Source organism: Pteropus medius, unplaced genomic scaffold, assembly GCF_902729225.1.
Source record: "Pteropus medius unplaced genomic scaffold, Ma_sr-lr_union100, whole genome shotgun sequence".
NCBI lineage: Eukaryota > Metazoa > Chordata > Mammalia > Chiroptera > Pteropodidae > Pteropus > Pteropus medius.
This window is the reverse complement of record NW_024347791.1, coordinates 7,392,918-7,411,481: the sequence shown is the minus strand read 5'-3', so window position 1 is coordinate 7,411,481 and position 18,564 is coordinate 7,392,918. Positions and strand designations below refer to the sequence as shown.

Sequence of the window (18,564 nt, the reverse complement as noted above, 5' to 3'; positions counted from 1 at the left end):
AGGGAACGTGACTGACTTAAGAAACTCAAATGGGGGAACATTATTCAGCTGAGTCCCTGGGGTTGTAATATCAGCAAAAGCCTGGCAGCATAGAGGTTATGTCGCCTATTGATTCATTGTTGATGGTGATGATGATGACCATTCAGCCTTTCAACAAGTATCTGTTGCCTGCCTACTATGTGCCAGACACCATTTCAGGTCCTGAAGGTAGACCTGTGAGCAGGCAAAAGTCCCTGGTTGCCTGGAACTTTCATTCTAGTAAATAGGAGGTTAGACAATAAACAAATGAAATAAGTAAAATATATCATATATTAGAGAGTAGTAAGTGCTGAGGTGAAAAACAGCAAAGCAAGGAAGGAGTATAGAAAGTAGAGATGGAGCTGACATTTTAGATAAAGTAGCCAAAAAAAAAAATCCTCATGGAGAATAAGAGAACACCTGAGCAGAGGACCTGAAGGAAATGAAGGAACAAGCAGTGTGACTATCTGGATAAACAGCATTCTGGAGAGGGAACAGTAAATGCAAAGGCACAAAGCAAGGAGTGTGCCTGACCTGGCTGAGGAACAGCAAGGTCACTACGGATGGAACAGAGGGAGCCGAAGGGAGAGAGGTCAGAGGGGAGCTCAAGGGAGTAAGAGGGAGAAGGAGAAGTGGGGTCAGGTTACACAGGGCCTAAGATCTCAGGGTAAGGGCATAGGCTCTTACTTGGAAAGAGATGAAAAGCTATTGGAGGATTTTGAGCAGTGAAATGACATGATCAGACACACAGTTTGGGAGACTGGTTCGGAGGCGATTACCATAACCAAGAGAAGAATGATGGTGACTCAGACCAGGTGGTAGCACGAACATGGCTAGAAGTGATTGGATCCTGAAGGTATTTCGAAGGTGGACCCAACAAAATGTGTTGATGGATTGGATGGGGAATGAAGAGAGAGGAAGCCAAGGATGACTCCTGAGATTTTCACTTGATCAGCCACAAGGATGGAGTTGCCATTAATATAGCAAGTAGAGCAGATTTAGGGGGAAATTCACTAGTTTTCATTTTCTGCTCCCTACTTTACAACATAAGTAGGAACTGGTCTGGGTTTGTTCACTAATATATCCTCAGTGGAGCCCGATACAAGATCAATAAGTGTATCTGAAAAAATGGATCCTCATTTCATCACAGGGGTAAAAGAATTTGCCCAGGGTCTCATAGCAAACATATTGTAGAGCTGGAATAATTAATTATACTTCTTCCCAGTCTGGCACCTGCAAGGACCATTTCTGCAAGGACATCCTTGCCTGGTGTCAGTCGAGAATTCATTTTACAGATTCATCTTTCCCTGTCAGCAAAACCCTTCAAATAACAATCTTCCACTCAATGAAGAGTGAAGTTGAAGGCTTTTTAGTGAGGTCGCCACTGTTCAGACCTGCCGGGGGACCACTGGTGCTCCTGCAGTACAGAAAGAAAGATGCCATTGCTTCTTTCCAGGGACAGATTCTGGCAAACGATGTGGCGATGGAAGAAGTTGAGGTCACTGCCAAGAACGGCCGAATCTACACACTCACTGGAGTTCTAATTCCTCCCTCCATCATCCCAATTCTGCCCCACCGATGTGATGAAACAAAGAGAGAGATAAAACTGGTAAGAAACGTAGGACGGTAAATAAGGGCCCCACAGACCAGACAATGTTCTCTGCTTTCACAGTTCTGAGGAAGCTGACAAAGAGAGTTTTACCACAGGAGCCTCATCCCAGAGGGGTTTCTTTCTTCATGAGGAGGCGGGTGTGAACTAAGGTTCCTTTGGGGGAGTTCCCACAGGGATAGGTGCTGCGCAGGAGTATTCGTTTTCTAGAGCTGCCATAACAAATTGCCACAAACGAAGTGGCTTACAGCAGCAGAAATGTATTCTCTCGCAGTTTTGGAGGGCTGAAGCCCGAAATCAAGGTATGAGCAAGGCTATGCTCACCTCTGAAGGTCCGAGAGGGGATCCATCCTTGACCCTTGCAGCCTCTGGCGCCTCCCAGCGATCCTGGGCATGCCTTGGCTTGTGGCTGCATCACTTTCATCTCTGCCTCCATCTTTGCATGGTCTTCTTCCCTGTGTGTGTCACTGCGTGTCCCCGTCTCTTCTTGTAAGGACACAAGTCATTAGATGCAGAGCCCACCTTAATCCTGTATGACCTCATCTTAACTAATTACATCTGTGAAGACTCAATTACTAAATAAGATCGCATTCTGAGGTTTAGGGGGACATAAATTTAGGGGAACACTGTTCCACCCACTACACTTTAAGAGGAATTTAAAATAGAATTTCTTCTCAGGTGAATACTCTGGCCTAACCCATCAATTGTCTTTTTGTACTTCTTTTTGAATACCAAACTTTCTGTTTGCTTATGAACTTGTGTGTTTTAATGGCCTTTCCTGTTTTCATAGCAACTTTTTGGCTCAGCTGGTTTTAATCAGAGCACCCCAAATTTCAACATTGCTGTACATGTGATCTTTCTGTTCCCATGGAAACAACACCCTAAAATTACAGCAACAATAGATCTGGGTATTTTTTAAGACACCTCGATAATACTTCAATGATTGTTCTCACAATATCCTTGGAATATAGGAATTGAACAAGGAATAATGGCCTCATCTTATAGATTTTATTTTATTGATCCTTCTTCTTGTCATGAAAGCTAGAAATAGCTATTTGAGCACCTGGCACAGGCTTGTGGCTGATTCCTTTGATTCCGGATTTCTTAATTGATATAATGTCTCTGATATGTTTTAGGCCACTGAGATGGTACTAATCCTCCATGCCAGTCACATACCGTCTGGGGGATTTGATTCAACTTTGAGCACCACTTTTTAAGAGAGGCAGAAACTTGGTCACTTTCCCAGCCAGTCCCTGGCAGTGATTTATGTTTGGTTCCATCCTTGAAATAAATACTGGCAGGTACATCACCTGGCTTTGACCAGGATGAATTTCAGAACAGGACACATGACAATAGTCTCATCCCCTGGCCCAAAGATAAAAATAGTCAGAAAATAGGGCCTCTGCAGAAAAGGGTCAATAGAAGTCAACAGTTAGACTCCTTCAGGGCTTTCCCACCCTAAGCATCCACCATTCAAGTTCAAGGAACGAAGTCTGTGGAGGGAAAAGGACAACCCTAAGTGCCTGCCTTGTTGCAGGTTGCCTGGTTCCAAGTTATTCAAAAGCTTGTTCTCCATCTATCCCAAGAACAGAATCAAGATGTGGGTTTGTGCCATAGCCAAAAGGATTTTGATTAGATTGGAAATAGAGCTCCCCAATAGCTGCCTTGGAATGGAATCCTCTACTATTTTCTCTGGGTTTAGTCAAATCTATCTGCTCTGTATGGTTTACGGTATTTTTGATTAAGTCTATTAAAAGCACAAATGCATTCTCTGGAAAGTATTTAGGGCTAGCAAAGAATAGAAACTGCTGGCACCTTCTGGAAGTCTCAGTTTTCACCAGGCTGAACCCATAGCTGCCTTTGGGCATGTATGTTTGGATTTGGGGGCATGTGTGTTTGGATTTTAGAGGTTTAATAAAGAGCACCCTGTACTTGTTTGTGTCTAGGGTCCCTGCAAGAAACAGAATTTATTTCAATGGTTCAAATGGGGAGACTTTAATGAAGAAGCTACTACAGAGAGATAGGCAGGGCTAAGAAAAAGAACAAGTTATGCTGAGGCACCCAGGGAGAGGCGATGGCGGGAAACCATTACTGCCCCCAGGACCAAGGAGTCATGGGGAGTGGAGTGCGGGATGGGGAGTAGAGTTACCGGAACCCAGTGGGAGTGGGAAGAGTAGAAGAAGTGACAATCATTAGGAGCTGTGGGGATGTCCCCTAAGCAGAGAGAGAGCAGGGAAAAAATACTTTGACCTTGCTCTCCTCCTCCCCACCAATTTCCTGCTAGTGCCTCCCATTAGCCAAGATCCAATGGAAGCATACAAGGGAGCCTGAGAGATCATCTCTCGAAGTCTATTTTCTGGAGCACAGGACCCAGTATAGAAGGTCAGAGAATGGATCTGGAGAGATTTGGATATACACTCCCCTTGCCTTCCCCTTGAATTCAGAACCAGTGGAGAAAGAAGTCTAGGAGACTGAAAGCAGAGATTCAGGGTTTAGCCTCATTACTGCTAAGCTCATTGGAGAACAAAGACTTCATCCTAATCCTTCATCCTTGGTACAGGTGGACAACTACAATGTCCCCTCAAGGTCAAATGCCTCTCTATGCAGCAGAGAGTCGATTACAAGCCTGAGGCTTGTGAACAGTCTGACCCTAAAAGAAGGAGATGAGGGAGCTGAGCAGGGTGGGGAGTAGTCAGTAGGGAGTGGGAGGGAGACCAGAAGTGTTGTTCTAGTGGAACCCCCTTCTCAGAGAGGAAGTGTGAGGCCAGAGAGAGCAGTCCCCTGCTCCCTCCTACAAGGGCACCTATACTGATCTGCCATCTTCTCTTCCAGGGCACTTGTGTAAGCTGTTCTCTGGTGCACTGGAGCAAATGTCCTGCTAACTCCGAGCCCACAGTGAGTGTGACAGCTTCACGAAACCACACATCACCCAAGCAACTTTACTGTTGTGGTTTCTCATCCTTTCTACCTTTCTCTTAAAAGATATTAACTCCAACTGGGGTAATATAAGATTGGCTCTTAGCCTTCTATGTGAGGGATGGTAAAAAAGACAACCCACAGATCCATGTTTAAATCCTTGCTCGTGAACCCTAAGTAAGTTGCTTTAACCTTTTCACACTAATTTCCTATATCTGTTAAGTAATAATAATAATAATAACCACAGCAACAGACTTAGCAAAGAGTAAAAACCTAAGCACAATGTATAAATCAAGTAGCCATTCTGTCAAGTTTATTCCTTTTCCACTTTTCCCTCTTAAATAAAATTCAACGTTTTATTTAAGAGGCAAAACTTTACCTCCCTACTCGGGCCTCAGAATTAAGTCAACATAAAATAGATCAACAGGAAAAAAGCATACAGAATTTTACACCTACAGGGGAGCCCCCATAGGAGAATGAAGACCTAGAGAAGTAGCAAAACCCAGTGCTCATACAGCAGGTTGAGGATGAACAAAGAGAGGCAATTTTGGAAAAGTAACTAAAACGTATGGGAAGGCTAAAGGAAGATCAGTTATTTTAACAGGACCTGTTTGTACAGATCTTTCTTGGCTTCAGCCGCCTGTCCATGGTGACAAGATATTCCTTTTCTCTTGATACAGGAAGTTTTATCCCCTGTTTTCAGAAAGAAAAGGAGAGATTGAAGTGTCCCTTTTGTACCTACTGTTTTTCAGTTACCTTTAGCTCAAAATAATCCTCATGCCAAAGTGGCATACTTTGGAATGGCGTATTCTGTCACCTTTTATTCATATTTGCTCTTCTCAAGCATTGTTCTAGAGAGAAATATCAAGGAAATGGCACCAGAACCATCAAAACCTTTCAAGTTTGATTGAATTCCACACACGTCTATTGAGGACTATAATGCTAGTTCTAGGGGCGAAAAGATGAATAAGATACAGTTTGTTTTATTTTGATTTTGTCTTGAGAGGCTTTGATCTAACAAGGAAGACAGACAGTTGTATAATAATTTATAATTTGTATGCCACGTATTCATGCAAAAAGCAAAGCGTCCTGAGATAAAGTTGATAGAAATCTCTGCCTATAAGTTCATCCTAAGAAGGAAACTCCCAACCAGAAGTTTCATTCAAGACTAGAATAAGTCACTAAGGAAGGCGATGGGCTCTTTAATGCAGTCCTATCGTGAAGCATTTAAGAAAGCAACACATGAATATTAAATAGACACAGGTGTTCAGATATTTATTTTGCTTAGTGAAACCCTGAGTCCTTCAGCATGCTCTCAACCAGGGGATATGGAGAGGGAGGAGGAATAGGACATCGCATTGGCTAGCATCACAGCGGCTGTGATGCTCTGTGCCAGACGTGGTTCAAAATGCTTTATGCAGCAAACCTTTGAGGTAGGTATATTATCATCATGACGGTGTGTCATGGGAGGATTGAGGCAGAGTAACATAAAACACCTCGCACAAGGTCACTCTGCTAACCCGTGGCAGGACCATGATCCCACCTTGCCTCACCCCAAGGAAGGAGGGAAAAGAGAGGAAAGAAAGTAATGAGACACATGGGTTGGAGCCCAAAATCCCCCAAAACTGCCTCTCCTATGCTCCCATGATCTACCGTGGTTAATTATTCTCCGACCCAACGAAAGAACCAAATATTCCTTCCTCAACAAATATATCTCAGATTTTAGGGTTTTATAGTTCGTGAAATTCTCATACCATCTTCTTGAACAAGAGCCTAATGAAGGGATAAGCTCAACATCAACATTTATATTACATAAAATCAGAACCAGGGACTAATGCTTAAGACAAAACTTGAAATCAGTATTATTGTCCCATTTCACAGATTAGGCAGCGGAGGCCCACAGAGACGACATGACTTGCCTGTGATATCCTAAAGTTGGTAGGTGGTAAGGCAGGTCCCATTCTCCAAACTTGCCATCTGCTACCTGTGTTCCTTAGAAAAGTGATTTAACCTATTTGGGCCTCAGTTTTCTCATCTGTAAAAAAGGATGAAAAATATCCACATGGAGTTGAAGATCGATAACCTCATTTGTGCAAGGTGTCTGGCCCTAGTAAGTTCCCAATACATTATAGTTCTAGGTAATTATAAGTGGACATGGGAGTTAGAGAATGGAACGATGCACTTAAATCTGTCCCCTATCCCCTACTCCTGAGAGAAAAACTCAGACTCTCTCTAGTCTTTTTGATGGCTCTCTCTATAAATTAGAAATAGACTCTTTACTGACTCCAAAATTTCTATATAAGAGGAGCTTAGGGGTGGCAGTTCATTAAAAGGGGAGACTAAGCCATATCTAGAATGGACAGGACCGTGTTCCTTGATCGATTAGCAGTATCTGCCACTGCATGAGAAGGGGCAGAAAGATACTCGTGTCCTGCGCCATGCAAACCCTGGCCTGTATTCTACCAACGAGGAAGCGGAGTACCTAAAGATGGTGACCAAGCTCTGACCAGGACCCACATGTGCTGGTGTCTGGAGCAGCTTCCTAATGTCGTTGGTGACATGGAAGTAGAACATCTAGTGTATGTAGAAGCCAAGGAATGCCCAGAGGACCTCGAAGCAGACTGCAATGCGTTTCCTCATTGGTTTCTTCCAGGCACTTTTCACACACAGATGCGTCTACACCGGCAAAACAAGGAGCCTGAAGAGTGGCTGTGCCAAATACTGCAATGCCACTGTGAAGGTGAGGAGGGTGTGTGGCCGGAGCCCTCATCCAGGCCACCAGTGATCACACAGAAGCCAGCAGGATGGGGCCATGCTCTTGGGCCCGAGGTTCTGTGCAGCCACGGGTTGCCTGTGGGCCTTGTCAATGCCTTACTGCAAGGCCGTTGAAGGGCAGATTCTCTCTGTGGCAGCCAGGCCACCCCCTTCCCCGTGTCCACCCCTCCCATGGTGGCCTATCACTCTTAACATAGAGTCCACACTCTTGACGCCCCACCCCCCCACCACCACGGCCCACCCTCTGTCGCTGACCTGTCTCTCACCCTCAACCCCATCTCAGAGTGTGCACAGCGGCCATTCCCAACCTCAGAATGCTCCTCCAGATTCTCTTGGGGCTGAGTCATCTTTCAAGTCTCCATTTAACTGTCACTTCCACCCAATCCACAGTGGCCTCCCCAGTCTCCCCCACCTCTGTCGCCACCTGCCGCCACTTTATTATGGTATTTTGTTTTCCCAGCACTGACCACTCACTGTTTTCCCAGCACTGACCACCCTTCTTCTTCTCCCTCTGTTTCTTCCCCTTTTTTATTTACTGTCTCTTCCTGGTTAGATAGAACATAGACCCTGTGAGCACAAGCCTTCGTCTGTCTTGTTCACGTGGTGCCAGAGCCAGGCTGGCCCCCATGGTCGGCCCTCAGTAGATTTGTGGTGAACAGATGGCTGGGCACTAGCCATGCTGTCATCTGCCAAAGAAAAAGTCTAGCTCATAAAGGGGGCCGGGGCTAATGCTATTTATGATAATAATAGAAATTAAAATACTATCTCCTTTGAGGGATGGGCACTCTGCCTTGGGTTCCCAAGGGCCATGCACATTTTGTTTCTCAGGTACCAAAGTGCTGCAAAGGCTTCTATGGGTCTGACTGCAACCAGTGTCCAGGAGGCTTCTCGAACCCGTGCTCGGGAAATGGACAGGTGATAAGGCTTACTTTTTCATGAATGCTGAGGCTGACCTTTCGCAAGTCAAAAAATTATATTTAAAACCATCGAACCAAGAAATGATACAATGCCAGCCACTATTCCCAGGAAGTAAGAGTAAAAGATCAGTTACTGAAAAAACAGATATCTGCTTTGGAAGGAACCTTACAGGGCAGGGGAGTGGAGGGAAAGGTGCAGTGATGTCCTCCTAGTCTCTGCTTTTCTGTTGCTGACGGCATGACCTCGGGCAACTGAATAAAGCTCTCTGGACCCCCTCCCAAGGGAGGTAGCAGGGTTGGCTGCCCTGATCGTCAAGATTCCTTCTAAGACTAAGATTTTATGATTTAACAAAATAGCACTGCCCAGTGATTGCTTTTTTCTTTTTAACCTGTCTGCAAAACCTTTTGAAAAGTAAAGGCCAACACTTCATTTATCTAGTTTGGAGGCCAGAGCTAAATAAATGAAGGAGAAAAAAAAAAGTAGCTGTGGTTCACACAGGAAAAGTATAGACCTGAACTTGTAAGAAATCCGTATCTAGCGCATGCTTCTTTCAAGAGGAAAGGAACCTGTATGACCACAGATGGGGACCCCACGCGGGTGAGGAGGCTACAGTGAAGCTGGTATGCATGAACTGCTGTAGCCGGGTGGTCAGGGAGGTACCCGAGCCCAGCTCTGGGGCATGTCGATCATTACAAATCTGACCTTGAAATGGCTGGGGAGGTGGGAAGGAAAAAATATTTTCCAGTACAGGAAGAAACAGTACAGTGTAAAGTCACTGATCTGAGCAAGTGAGGATCTGGGGGAAAGGTCAGCCCTTAATCAGGGGGTCAATGGCTTGTCACGCTATCCCGTAAGCGTTTTTGAAAGGTTCCCAGTTCACCACTGTGACTCTCCCCTGCTCCCTTGAATGACTTCCCTAAAGTTCTAAATCCTGTTTGAGCTTCCCACCTAATACCAACATGACTCCATTTTCCACAAATAGTCCCAGAGAGTCAGTTCAAGCAGGATCAAGTCTGAGTTCAAAGAAGTCGGGCCATGCAACAAAAGGGTCTGGGACTCCCGTAGGGGCTTGTGTTGTCCTAACGGCCCCCAGGGCCTGCCTTTGCTCTCAGTGCGCAGATGGCCTTGGTGGCAATGGGACGTGCATCTGCCAGGATGGCTTCCAAGGCTCCCAGTGTCAGTTCTGTTCGGATCCCAATAAATATGGACCTCGGTGTGACAAAAGTAAGTGGCACTTTCAGAGCTTCCTTCTGCTCCTCATCCAGGATCCCCGCTGCACTGCAGCAAGTCTGTGGTGCAGGCCTGGTGTCCAGGGCCCTTTGCTTGGTGATGGCCTCATTATAGGGCATTGCTCAAGTGCTGGGTTCTCAGGCTGTAGCATATATCAGCTTACCAGGCCCCACACGCAGAGTTTCTGAGACAGTAGACCTGGGGTGGCGTCTGAGAATTTGCATTGCCAACAAGTTCCCTGGGGTGACTGACCACTGCTGGTCCAAGGACCACACTTGGAAAATCAGTCTCTCAAGGTTTCCACACATTCCTGAAGTGATAATGGGTTTCGTAGCAACAGACTTGCCCTCTGCCTTGCAAACAGTCTGCTTCCATCAGCTCTCCCTTTGCAAAATGTATGACCTTGGACAAGTTACTACACCTCTTCTAGGACTCAGTTTCCTCATCTAAAATGGAGATAATAATACTAACCGCCTTGTACTTGAAGTTATAAGTGGAAAGCACTTGCCTTGGAACGATGCCTGCATGTAGTGTGCACTACCAATAAGCTAGCCTTTATTTTCATACATTATTATTTTTGCTGTTGCTATTATTCTCTGTTCAGTGACAAAAATGTCAGGAAGCTTGTAGAACATGTCGAAAGTTTCACAAGACATTTAAAAAAAATGCAGTTATATAATCTGAGAAAATGCATTGTGTTCTTTAAAATGATATTATGTATATATTCATATATGTAAATATATTTAGATAACACACTTCTAAGTTAGGATTAGAACTTAAATGACAGAATAAAAGAAAGAGATCAGAGCTGGCTATGGAGTCAAACCCAGCTGAAGTTAAATCCTCACTGTACAACCTTAGAAAAAAATCTCTCATCGAGCCTCGATTTTCCCATCTATAAAATAGAGATAATACTGGTACCCACTTCATAGATCATTGATTAAGTTAGGTCATAATTTAGGGCGTTAGCACAGAGCCTGCACCTACCAAGTAATCAGTAAATAAAGCCATTCTTATTACTATTACTATTCCGTTCACTCACTTGTTTTGAAATGCACAACCCTTCCCTTCCCCTACCTTACCTGATCTTCACGACTACCTCTTAAGATGGACAAGAAGCCAGAGCACAGTAGAATCAGGGCTGTTGATCGTAGTCCAGTATTCTTTTTTGCCAAATAGGGTTTCTGAGGAAAAACAAGCAGGATTTATGCCAAAGCCTGCCAATGTCGGCATTTTTATGAGGACAATTGGGTCAGGCTGCCAGGGCTGGGGCAATGGTGTTGGGCTTCTTACTCGAATCTTTCTCACTCCACCATCTCAGGCAGGGGACCCTCCTTTCTGAGGTCTTGCTTCTTGCAAATTAATCCCTGACTTGCTTAAAAGTTTATGAAAAGTCCTTTTTGTTTTCAATCCAGTCATGCTTTTCCAGCCCTCGAACTGTTTCTCTTTTACTTTCCTGGATGTTGGCTCCAAGCACCCAAACTAATTTTTCTCCCATCGGTCCTTTCTGGGGCAAAACCACAGATTCCTTCATTTCTGATCATATTCAAGCCTCCAAATCTTTGCCACCTGCCTTTGAGAATCATTCACACATGTGCGCATAGGAGCCTGAGTCTGATGAGCTGGCTCATGCTGCAATTTTTAAATACCTATAATCAAAAGCAAAGTAAGCAGCTAAAGTTAAAAATGACAACAGACATGTGGAAATGCCAGTGAATTTACTGATTTGCTGTCCTGACACATGGTCACTAAAAGAAATGGACTCTGAAGGCTGGAGTTCAAGTCCATGCTTGGGAACTTAGCAACTAGTTAAGCAATTTGCTTCACCTGTCTGGGCTTCAGTTTCCTCATCTGGAAAATGGGGATGATACTTATTTCTGAGGCTATTCATGAGATAGTATAAGTTAAAAGCTGGCCCGATACCTAGAACAAGGTCGGTAGGCAACTCGTTATCATTGGTTTACTGTGATGAAGAGTGAAAAACAAATATGTAAGCTACGCATCAGAGATCATGCCAGCAGGAGAAACTACTTCTATTTTGCCAGAGTGTCTTCACAAAAAGATGAGAAATTTCCAGACTAAAGTCTCCAACCACAAAGAAGATAAAAATTGAGTTCCTTGGCTTCTTTCACAGTATCACAACCCACCCTCCCCACCACACCTCACACACATACGTAGAAAGCAGCCCTGAGACCAAGTTTTTCTCATCCTTGATGGGACAGTCAAGCTCACCAAGAGCTGTCTCAAGCATTCCGAGAAACACTTGAGACCCTACAAAATAGCATCCAGAGCCTTCCTCTGCTCAGCCCCAGGTTCTGCTCTGACAGGAGTGAACGAGGGGTGAGGGGAGGTGGCCTTCCATGCTCCATGTCCCCCAAGCCTACGCTTGTCTCCAAACCCTGAATGTCTCTCTTTGTTCCCTTTCAGAATGTCTCTGCATTTATGGAACATGTGATAACAGGATTGACAGTGATGGAGCCTGCCTCGCTGGCACATGCAGAGACGGCTCCACTGGGAGATTCTGCCACAAGCAGACCTCAGCCTGTGGGCCCTACGTGCAGTTCTGTCACATCCACGCCACTTGTGAATACAGCAATGGGACAGCGAGGTAGGTCTATGGGTTGGAGGAGGGGCACCGCCCTTAATGGCCCATAGCCACTGTGTTACCTGCTGACGGACCCAACGCAAATACTAAGGCCTGTTCTCCCCAGCTGCCAGTGTGGTTTTTGTGGAGAGAAAACCTCAGAAGAGCTGGGTTCAAACTCCAGCATTTCTCCTTTGAAACGTACCAGCTGTGTGACCTCGAGCATGTTACTTAACCTTTCTGACACTCACTTTCCCCATCAGTACGATAAGGGTGACGTTGCCTACGTAGCAGGGCAATTGCGGACACTAGAAAAACCGAAGGTAAAAGCACCCAGCGCCAGGGCTACCACGTCATAGGTGTTCAATGGAAACTGCAAGTATCATCACTCGTGAAGGAAGTGAAGTTTTGTCCACCGACTTTCCAACCCTTTAAAAACACCTTACTTCCTAAGGCCATTATGAATTACTCCCCTGCTAGAGGTACCTTACAGGAAATTGGGTCCGTCACTGGGTCGTTATTTGTTTCCTTAGTACCATCTAACATATTCAGAACGCTTGAAGAGAGATTTCCTCTGCAGGCATATCTGGTTCAAAGTCAGTAACCACTCAAAAAATATCCTGGAAAATGCAAAGAAAGTCTGGAATTCTTGGCCTTATTTTTACGGCACCCTTCATTTGTAATTACATAATTATTTGCTTACCTATTTATGGTCTGTCTCCCCCACTCTGGCATGGGCCAGAGACTATCTTCTCTCTTCCTAAGGAGTTAGGATCTACATCGGAGTATAAGGCAAAGCCCATAAGTAATTGTCCTTAAAACCTCTTAAATCACCCACAAAGGACTATCGATGTGGTTCTGTAGATACTACATAAGCTTAGACAAGTTAAACAGGGTTGGAACAAGTCAACCTATGTCTTCATTTGGGCACCAGATAAAGTATTTAGTCCCTTGATACATGAAAAAAAATTTTTTACCTTTTCTGACACACAATTTGCAATAGTGACATAAGAGTATTATGGAGACACAAGGTATCCCATTACCTATCATAGGGCACTCAGTAAATATTGGTTGAACCAACAGCCCCCAAGTAATTGTGAAAGTACCATAGTAGAACATTTTGAGAGGAGTGTGTGAGAGGGTAAGGGGTCAGGAAACTATGTCAGCGCAGGGGATGAGGCACCCGAGAATATTGGGTTTGGACACGCACCACACACACACACACACACACACACACACACACACAACCTGAGGGACTAGAAAAGAAACAGGAGGTCTCATTTTCCATATTTTAAGAACTGTCTCATAGAAGAGAGGGTAGAATTGTTCTCTGATGAACCAGAGATAATAACTAGAGTTATGAGCAGAAAAGCTGCCAGCTGTTGAGCCTTATAAGGTGCAGATGTGTACAAGCGCTCGCCTAAATGCTCCACGTGCTTTAGCTCATTTCATCTTCCCCATGGCCTTCTGAGGGAGGTGGTGTGGTTAGACCTATTTTCCAGATGAGGAAACAAAGTCTCCCAGAGGTTAAGGGATTGGCCCAGGGTCTCACGACTGCTGAGAGGTGAGGCCTGGATTCCCACCTATGTCTGTCAGACTGCAGACCCCAAAAATGCCCGTGGGCACTTCGGTACACTGGGTCCCCCAAGTAGGGCAAACTGTCAAGCCGCTTAGCCATGAACTGGCTCACCCCTGGCCAGCTGGCCCTCTTCTGGGTGGTTGGTGCTTATAATTGGGGGGCTGACTTTGTGCACTCCTCTTCTTGGCAGCTGTGTTTGCAAAGCTGGATACGAAGGGGACGGAAGCCTCTGCTCGGAGTCAGACCCTTGCTCAGGATTAACCCTTGGGGGCTGCAGCCGCAACGTGAGTGTGGTCTTCATTTTCGAGCTGCCTGGGTGTTTGGAAGTCCTGAGGCAAGGCCTTCCAAAAGGCAGCGTCTGATGTCTTTTCATTTCTTTGTCTGAACCTCGCATTTTAAAGACCATGCCCGGTGCCTTCTGGGAGGCTCCACTTCCTAAATCCACACGCGCAGGGGGTGCCCCAGGTGCACATGTCAGGGAGATGGTGGGCTCTTAAAAACGCAGCCTGAGAAGCAGATATCGAGATCATTAGCAATAAATTCTTGATTCAAATGCTATAGTTTACAAGGGGCTTTAATGTATACAATCTCATTTGCTCCTCCCACCAGCCCCATGGAGCAGATTTTGTCATCCCCATTTTACCGATTAGGGAATGGAGGCTTGGGGACAATTAAGTGACTTGCCCTAAGTTCTATTATTGTCAGGAGTGTAGCCCAAACTCACCGTTGCTTTCACTAATACCTTTCAAATGTCACCACCACCACCTGCCCTAGTCCCCTCATTCCTTACCCATAGTTCAATGACTGGTCTTCCTGCTGCCTCTCTGGCCCACCTACAGTACATTCATTGTCCCCCCACAGCCAGAGTGGCTCAAAGTGGATCAGATCATGTCTCTCCCGTGCTGAAAGCCCCTCAATAACTTCCTCTGGCTCTGAGGATGAAATCAGATGCAAATGCCTCGCCCCCGCCCCCCAGACTCCCCTCAGACCAGCTCCAGCCACTCACACAGCCCCATCTCAGCAACTTCCCTTCCACCTCTCTCCCTCTCACCTGTCCTTCACCCGCCTGGTATGTTCACCCAAGAGGCTGGACTTGGCACAGTGATTGGTGGCCTGGGCTTCAGCATCATGTAGCCCTGGTTTTGTGCCTCTTCGTAGCTGCGTGACGTTGGGCAAGTTACTTAACTTTTCTCAATCTCAGTTTCCTCATCTATAAAACAGAGATAATAATAGTACCTTCCTCAGGATAGTGGTTTACACCTATAAAACATTAAAAATAGTCCCCAGCTCAATAAAATGACAACGATGTTAGTGGTGGTCACCAATAGCTGGCCAGCTCGAAGCAATTTTGCTCTTTAAACCATCTCATCTTTTCCATTGATCTCAATGCAAATGTGTGTTTTAATCATTTCCACTTAACTCCTTTTTTGCTTTTGGAATCACGTAGGTGGACTGAGGTTTCTGAAGTTTTGCTTCTTTTCCTCCTGCAGGCAGAATGCATCAAAACTGGCACGGGGACCCACAGCTGCGTGTGCCAGCAGGGATGGACCGGGAATGGAAGAGATTGCTCAGAGATCAACAACTGCCTGCTGCCCGGTGCTGGCAGCTGCCACGACAATGCTACCTGTCTGTACGTAGGCCCTGGGCAGGTAGGTGTGATGTAGTAGAGAGCAAAGAGGAAGCAGAATTTCTGCAATGGCTTTTTCCCGTCCAGACACAAAAGTAGTTTGGCTAGAATTTGCTGCAGCCTTTTTATCATTCGAGGCAGTGAGAATAGATTAATTGTCACAACAAACTTATGATGTAGGTAATTTTTTTTCACCTTTGACCTTCTTCATTTATTTTACTCACACTCATTCCCCCAGCTCTGGAAACCACCAATCTGTTCTCTGTTTCTATAAACTCAATTTGGGGTGTTTTTTTTTTTTTAGATTTTATGTATAAGTGAGATCATACCATATTTTTCTTTCTATATCGAACTTATTTCACTTAGCTTAATGCCTTCAAGGTCCATCCATGTTGTTACAAACGGTAAAGTTTTATGATTTTTTATGGCCGAGTAATATTCCATTGTATATGTGTACCACATTTTCTTTATCTGTTGATCCGTCAATGATCACTTAGCTTGTTTCCATATATCAGCTATTGTAAACAATGCTGCAATAAGCACGTGGGTGCAAATATCTTTTCAAGTTAGTGTTCTGTTTACTTCAGATAAATACCCGGAAGTGGGGTTGCTGGATCATATGGTAGTTCTATTTTTAATTTTTTGAGGAACCTCCGTACTTTTTTCCACAGTGGCTGCACCAGTTTACATCAGCACTTGTTATTTCTTGTCTTTTTGATGATAGCCATTCTAAAAGGTGTGAGGCGATATCTCATAATGTTTTTGATTTGATGATTGGTGATGTTTAGTGCCTTTCTATATACTTGTTGGCCATCCATATGTCTTCTTCGGGAAAACATCTATTCATGTCCTCCAACCATTTTTTTAATCAGATTGTTTGTATTTTTGCTATTGAGTTGTATGAGTTCCTTATATTAACCCCTTACTAACCCCTTTGGATATTAACTCCTTATCATATATATGGTTTGCAAATATTTCATCCCATTCAATAGGTTACCTTTCCAGTGTGTGGATGGTTTCTTTTGCCGTGCAGAAGCTTTTTAGTTTGATGTTTTCCCACTCGTTTATTTTTGCTTTTGTTACCATGCAGATACTGTTATTACTCCATCTTATAAATGAGAAAATTGAAACATGGAGAGGCTAAATACTTTGCTCACATCACACAGAAAGTAAATCATGGTGTGAGATTTGCACCCAGACAGTCTGACTCCAGAACTGCCCTCTTAGTCACCACCCTTCACCACACTTTGTATTTCTGTAGCACTCTACAGTTTATTGATCATTTTCACTTAACCTCATTTAAGGGAGACGGAGGTAGAGTAAGCTACCGCTTCAGAACTGATTGACTCTGGGGGAGGTGATGACAACTGTTACCAGGATTGCAGCCATGGAAAAGTCTTAATCACAAAAAATCTCTGCAGTCTTATGTCTCGCCAAGCATTTGGCAGTCGCATTCATTTTTGACTCATCTGAGTTGCCAGATGGCATTTGAGAAAGAAAAATATTTCTCAGTATCTGTATTAGTTTGCTAAGGCTGCCATAACAAATATCACTAACTTGGTGGCATAGAACAACAAAAATGTATTGTCTCATAGTTCTAGAAGCTAAAGGTCCAAGATCAAGGTGTCAGCAGGTTTGATTCCTTCTAGGTCTATAAAGACAAATCTATTCCATGGCTTTCTCTTAGCTCTGGGTGGTTTGCTGGCATCAGTATTCCTTGGCTTATACATGCATCACTCTGATTTCTGTCTTCATGTTCATGTGGAATTCTCCCTGTGTGTGTGTCTGTCTCCAAATCTCCCCTTTTTATAAAGACATCAGTCATACTGGATTAGGGACCTACTTTACTCCAGTATGACCTCCTCTTGACTGAGCTAATTATTTAATAACCATCCTATTTTCAAATAAGGTCGCATTCTGAGGTACTGGTTGTTCGTGTAGAGGCGGTGCCTTCCTCAAATTTGCCTGCTCAGAAGGGATGCCTGTCTGAAACTATACAGAGTGCTTTGTAGACTAGCACTGGCCCTATACATGGATCTCCACCAAGTGACTTACTTAACCTTTCCCTCTTACATGGATGGCCAATTTTTCACTGTGATGAAACTGTTTAGAGTCTAAGTTCTCTGAGACTCTCCATATGGCCCTCTAGGGTAATCAAGTCAAAATAAAAGTACCAAGAGACTAGCAGATTTTAACATAGAATATGAATGACCAACAGCTCTGGAATCTGAAGTATTAACAAATAAAAGACATCAATGCTGTTCTCAAGAAGAGCCAAACAGTCATGGTTTCCAAAGTTCATTTTTCAGTGCCACGTGAAGGCATGGCATGGAAGGCTGTTGTTTTTAATAATCGATCCCCTTTGACTCTGTTCTTGGAATTATAGAATGAGTGTGAGTGCAAGGAAGGATTTCGAGGCAATGGGATTGACTGCGAACCAATAACTTCATGCTTAGAACAAACTGAGAAATGTCATCCACTGGTGAGTTACCTGATTTCTTTTATCCTTACTAAAAAATAAAGTGCTTGAGAAAGAAAGTTAGGTTATTTCTTATCTGAGCCTAATAATGAACAAAATCTCTCTTACTTTCAAAGGAGTCCCTAAGTAGAATATGAGTAGTTATTGCAACTTTCAGTCCAATCCATAGCTTGGAAGAACCAACATATGATTGCCAGATAAAATACAGGACACCAGTTAAATTTGAATTTCAGATACAAAATGAATCCTTTTCTAGTACAAGTATGTCCCAAAGTATTATATGGGACATACTTATACTAAAATGTGTTTGTTTATCTGAAATTCAAATTAGCTGTATTTCCTGTACCTTTACCTGCTAAGTCTGGCAGAGATGAAAAGATAGAATTTAATTGTGATTAAGTTATAGCTGCACCAAACATGCAGACAGGACCCTGACACTGCGACACTGAAGGGTGACTTTCACCATCTTTCAGCCCCAAATTTGCAGTTCTCACCTTAGATGGGGCTCGATGTCTCACAGATGTAACTCATATCTAACTCTTTAGTTAGGAAATCGGACCGTTTCTTTCACCTTCATTTTATCAGGCAACTTGTCAGTTTACTTCTTCTGGCATCTGGAGCTGTGTCTGTCAAGAGGGCTATGAAGGAGACGGCTTTCTGTGCTATGGCAATGCAGCAGTGGTAAGTCATCCAAGATGAACTCCAGAATGAAACTCTTTTTTTTTTTTAATGTTCTTAGTCAAGATGCCTTTCAGGTGCTCCACAAACCATTTGCTTCAGGGGATCTTATAGGAAGCAAGCTGCTTCTCACAGATGGTATATGTGCCCT

The 18,564-nt window shown here is 44.2% G+C and overlaps 1 protein-coding gene across 1 annotated transcript in view; it reads left to right on the top strand.

Moving 5' to 3' along the window:
• Nucleotides 1–18,564, top strand: part of STAB2 (stabilin 2) — a 136,989-nt gene that overhangs the window by 45,014 nt on the left and 73,411 nt on the right. The window contains exons 18-27 of the mRNA XM_039877947.1: nt 1,475–1,627; nt 4,460–4,522; nt 7,197–7,283; nt 8,147–8,233; nt 9,349–9,460; nt 11,894–12,074; nt 13,820–13,913; nt 15,120–15,278; nt 17,643–17,738; nt 18,321–18,416. Coding sequence (XP_039733881.1) covers nt 1,475–1,627; nt 4,460–4,522; nt 7,197–7,283; nt 8,147–8,233; nt 9,349–9,460; nt 11,894–12,074; nt 13,820–13,913; nt 15,120–15,278; nt 17,643–17,738; nt 18,321–18,416 — 1,128 coding nt within the window. The remainder of the gene's footprint in view (nt 1–1,474; nt 1,628–4,459; nt 4,523–7,196; nt 7,284–8,146; nt 8,234–9,348; nt 9,461–11,893; nt 12,075–13,819; nt 13,914–15,119; nt 15,279–17,642; nt 17,739–18,320; nt 18,417–18,564) is intronic.